At 51.1% G+C, this 4,832-nt stretch overlaps 1 protein-coding gene across 2 annotated transcripts in view; it reads right to left on the bottom strand.

Annotated features, from left to right (window-relative positions):
• Positions 1-2,528: 2,528 nt before the first annotated feature.
• Positions 2,529-4,832, bottom strand: part of Tcf25 (transcription factor 25) — a 35,387-nt gene continuing 33,083 nt past the window's right edge. The window contains exon 18 of one of the 2 annotated variants that reach the window (XM_021219978.2): positions 2,529-3,528. In XM_021219978.2, the coding sequence (XP_021075637.1) occupies positions 3,520-3,528 (9 nt within the window). In that variant the 3' untranslated portion in view covers positions 2,529-3,519. The remainder of the gene's footprint in view (positions 3,529-4,832) is intronic. The other variant, XM_021219979.2, reaches the window with a different exon arrangement.

The following is a 4,832-nucleotide window of genomic DNA, read 5'->3' as shown; positions in this document are numbered from 1 at the left end:
AAAAAAGAAGAAGAAGAAAGGCAGCAGAAACCGGGTGGTGGTGGCGCACACCTTTAATCCCAGCACTTGGGAGGCAGAGGCAGGCAGATTTCTGAGTTCCAGGCCAGCCTGGTCTACAGAGTGAGTTCCAGGACAGCCAGGGCTACACAGAGAAACCCTGTCTGGAAAAACAAAAAGAAAAAAAAGAAAAGAAAGGCAGCAGGGGAAAAGAAGGTGGGGCTTAGCTGGAAGGCACTTTCAGTGTAACAGTGCCCCCCCCCCTTTAAAAAAAAATACAGTCATGTACCTTCTTTTTCTTTTTAAAGTATTTATTTACTTATCTTATGTATGTATATGAGTACACTGTAGCTGTCTTCAGACACACCAGAAGAGGACGTCAGATCCCATTACAGATCGTTGTGAGCCACCATGTGGTTGCTGGGAATTGAACTCAGGATTTGTGGAAGAACAGTCAGTGCTCTTAACCGCTGAGCCATCTCTCCAGCCCGTAACAGTATCCTTAAAAGTCATTTCTGTTGTCTTGAGACAGGGTCTCACTATGTAACCTGAAACAAACCTGCCTCCCTCTGCTGCCAGAGTGCTGGCATTAAATGTGGGCATGACCATGTTCAACTAGGAGTCAGTTCCTTCTCTGCCATCTCTGGCAACATCTGCTCACAAGGTGGCTCCCAAATCACAGAGCAGCTGTGAGCTACACAAGCATCCATTAACAGACGATGGTCTTATGTTTTCCACTTACCTTTTGTTGTTGTTGTTTTTGTTTTTTGTTTTTCGAGACAGGGTTTCTCTGTATAGCCCTGGCTGTCCTGGAACTGCCTGCCTCTGCCTCCCGAGTTCTGGGATTAAAGGCGTGTGCCACCACGCCCAGCCTTTTTTTTTTTTTTTTTTTTTAAGATTTATTTATTATATCTAAGTACACTGTAGCTGTCTTCAGACATTCCCAAAGAGGGTGTCAGATCTCATTATGAATGGTTGTGAGCCACCATGTGGTTGCTGGGATTTGAACTCAGGACCTTCGGAAGAATAGTTGTTGCTCTTACTCACTGAGCCATCTCACCAGCCCTCCACTTGCCTTTTTAACAACCCTGCAGTAAATGACAAATAGAAGTGACGCCCTCTAAGTCAAGCGTGGTCAGGCCTACTTTCCCGGATCAATGAATAAGATCCAACTTACACCAGAGTTCTGTTGGGCCTTCCCTGGACCTCAGGACAACCAACTGTCTACCTCAGAACATCCTGTAGAGAAGAATCTTCCAGTTTATACTCTGTTCACACTAAGTCATCTTGTTGTTTAGGCGATTAAAACATTCGGGTTGTGCAGCGTCCACCATGTCGATGGCCCATGCTGGATATTTGGCAGCCTGTGGCCAGCCTTACCATGACCGGCTGTTGGTAGGTCCTGTACACCATCTGGCAGACACAGACATGTGCTTGTGAACGGTACTGAGCAGTACAACCCTGCAGGCACGGCACGGGTACATCTTCAGCTTTAGCAGATCTAGCCAAACCACCTTCCACGCTGGCAGACCTGTTTTACAAACTGTTCACACCCTCAGGTGTCTTGTGTCACAGGGACAGAGGGTGACATAGTGACCCTGGGTGGCCCGAGTGTCCCAAGCCTCCACGGAAGCCTGTAGAGGCAGGGCTCACACTGCCACATTCATCCAGCTGTCTGCAACTTGTGCCTCATTCTGCTTCAATTGGAGGTCTCGGGCCCGATGGGACGGCCAGAGCCATGGCCGTGGAGGCATGCGGGCCTAGTCTCTGAAGCCACATGATGCCTAGGCATCCTGGAACTGCAGGCCACTTTTCACTTCTGGGACATGAAAGACCAAGTGTCCCCCCCCCCCCCCGCTCTAACTTCCTGTGCCATCGCAGTTCAGAGATGTTGGGATTTCTGGCTTCAGAATGAACTCTTTGAGATAACCACAGTTCACCCTCCAGACAATCTAACTTCAAAGGGAGGCAGGACCACAGTCTCTAGCAGAGGCAGCCACATCCTCCTTGCAAGTCCCTGCTGATGAGCGTTGAGAGAAGGGTGACCATGCACGCCGTGGGACTCGTTTGGATAGTGAAGGTACGACTGCTAGACCCTCCAGAGAAGGGAACAGCAGAGCCGGGAGAGCCAGCCTGTGCTATGCTGTGGTGGGGCCGAATGGCATCAACCTCACACTTCAAGGCTGACTTCTCAGTGGCCCTGGGAGAAATACATGACACGTGGCACAAAGGAGCAAGTACCTACTTAGCAGGGGGTACTGCCTGCAGACTGGCTAAGGGGGCATCTCTCCATGAGGCAAAGAGCAGCCCGCATCTCACTGGGGAGAGGCTCAGTCCTGTCTGTAGATCTGGAAAGCCCTCAGGCAACGTGAGCATGTCCCTTCTGGCCCTGGTCACACAGGACAGCACAGGTTCCCAGGAAGCCCATGCCTGGGGCTGAAGAGGTGGCTCTGGTTCAGTAGAGGACAGCACTGGCTGCTCTCCCATCAGACGCAGACTTGTGTCTCACCAATCACAAGGTGACTAAGAAATGTGACAGCTGAGCCACGGTAGTGCATGCCTTTAATCCAAGCACTCAGGAGGCAGAGGAGGTGTACCTCTGTGAGTTTGAGGCCAGCCTCACATAAAATGCAAGTTCCAGGACAGGAGGACAGGACAGCCAGAGCTACACAGAGAAACCCTGTCTCGAAAAATAAGCAAATAGATAAACAACGAAAAGAAATAGAAAGGAAAAAGGGATATTGACTCCACTTCCAAGGGATCCAACAGCCCTTTTGTATGCCCTTTTCTGGTTTCTGTGGGCATGAACACGGTGCACAGACACACACTCAGACAAAACACCCACACACATTTAAAAAAAAAAAAAAGTTAAAAAGGCCATACCACCACGTTTTGTTTCAATGTCTTTCATTTCTTCTGAACTTTCTCTGAGAGGCAGCAAACAGGTTTTCTCCCTGACTACAGGAAAATGCACAAACGACCAACAGATTCTGCACAGGAACACACAGGCAGTCACCTGTGAGACTGAGGGACCAGGGGGGTACGGGAGGAGCGGGGTACACTGTCACCCCTACCTGGGTGACAGGCCAGACTTTAAAGCTGTTTGGATGACATGCAGGTCAGGTGTAGTGGTGCACTCTTTTAATCCTAACATGTGGGAGACAGAGGCAGGCGGATCTCCGAGGCCGGCCTGGTCTACGCAGCGAACGCCAGGCCACTACGGGCTACACGGTGAGACCCTGTCTCAGAAGTCACTTTTCCCGATGACCCACAGATGGTGTGAGAGACTGGTTTTATTTTTCACCATTAGAAATGGATTCAGTTGGAAGTCTGAGCAACACTTCTGAATCCCAGCATTTAATGGCCTCAGGAGACAGGCCCGGAGGTGGAGCGTTCCCGAAGGCCTGGGGTATCCTCTGCTTCACTTTTCCTAGAGCATGGCTCTTCATTTTGGAATTCGTTGCCTCGTGGTTGCAGAATAGCTGCTGCAGCTCCAGATGTCACATCCTCATCCGGATGGACTTACAGCTGCTGAAAGGGAGAGGCAGGATGCCAGGTTTTCCGCGCTTGCCTGTCACTTCCACAACACACGCCCATCCCTGGGCAGCCCCTTCTCCCCTCTGCCGAAACTCACCACAGCCCATTCCAACTTGGAAACTGGGATTTACAGATTCAATGAGGCCCATCCCAGCAGTAACCCTCCCTGGGACTGGGTGTAGATCATCCCACCAAACCCAGGGATAGGTGAGACAACTGGTGGGAGCCATGCCCCTCAGGCCTGCCCTCCCCAGTCCCCTGCTGACCCAGAAGCAGAAATAGTAGAGCCTGTATCCAGACTTCATGGCCTTGCCAATTCATGCTGGAGAAAAGAGAGAGATGCAGCACCAATTCACGTGACCTGTGACCTCTTACCAGGCATGGACGTTGAACACGGAGTCCCTCCTGTAAATGGCCAACTTAGGAATGGGCTATGACATTAGGCTGACTATAGATGGATACAAGTCAGCCCTTAACATCCTGCTGAAGGGGCAGTGCTCTGGGCCCCTGCTCAGTCACATCCAGGGCCCCTTGTCCCAGAGCACCTATTAAGAGATCTTAAGTGTACACTGGAGCTGGAATCATGGGTAGTTGTGAGTCACCCTCCATGTGTGCTTTAAGTTCACAGCCTGGGCCTCAGCACAGTGCTTTAACCCCAAGCTGCCAAGCTGTCCCTTTTCCATTTCTCATTTGTTTCTTTCTTTCTTTCTCTCTCTTCTCTCTCTCTCTCTCTCTCTCTCTCTCTCTCTCTCTCTGTTTTTCGAGACATCGTTTCTCTGTGTATGCAGCCCTGGCTGTCCTCGAACTCAGAAATTCGCCTGCCTCTGCCTCCCGAGTGCTGGGATTAAAGGCGTGCGCCACCACGCCCGGCTCCTTTTCCATTTCTTGGGTGTGCACATGGCAGTGTATGTGTGGAAGTCAGAGGACAAGCTACAGGAGTTCTCACAGTCTACCACATGAGTCCTGGGGACTGAACTCAGGTCATCGGGCCTGCCATCCAGTTCCTTTACTTACTGAGCCATTCTGATGGCTCAGGACAGTCCTAAAGCATGTTTTGTGTGTACTCCATACCAAATCATCCAGTGATGTCCGAAACAGGCAGACTCCCAGGAAGGCATCAATGGGCCAAGATTTAGGAGGCCCTCGCTGACCATCACACAGCTAAGATCCTGCTCCACAGCCTAGAGCCTCCTCTAGGCTCTGTGGGGTGCAAACCATCAGTGCTGCCTGGGAGACACCCGACACAGCTGTAACACCTGGGAGACACCCGACACAGCTGTAACACCTGGGAGACACCC

Source organism: Mus pahari, chromosome 20 (assembly GCF_900095145.1).
Source record: "Mus pahari chromosome 20, PAHARI_EIJ_v1.1, whole genome shotgun sequence".
Classification (NCBI taxonomy): domain Eukaryota; kingdom Metazoa; phylum Chordata; class Mammalia; order Rodentia; family Muridae; genus Mus; species Mus pahari.
The sequence above is the reverse complement of the archived record's forward strand: the minus strand, read 5'-3'. Positions and strand labels throughout refer to the sequence as shown.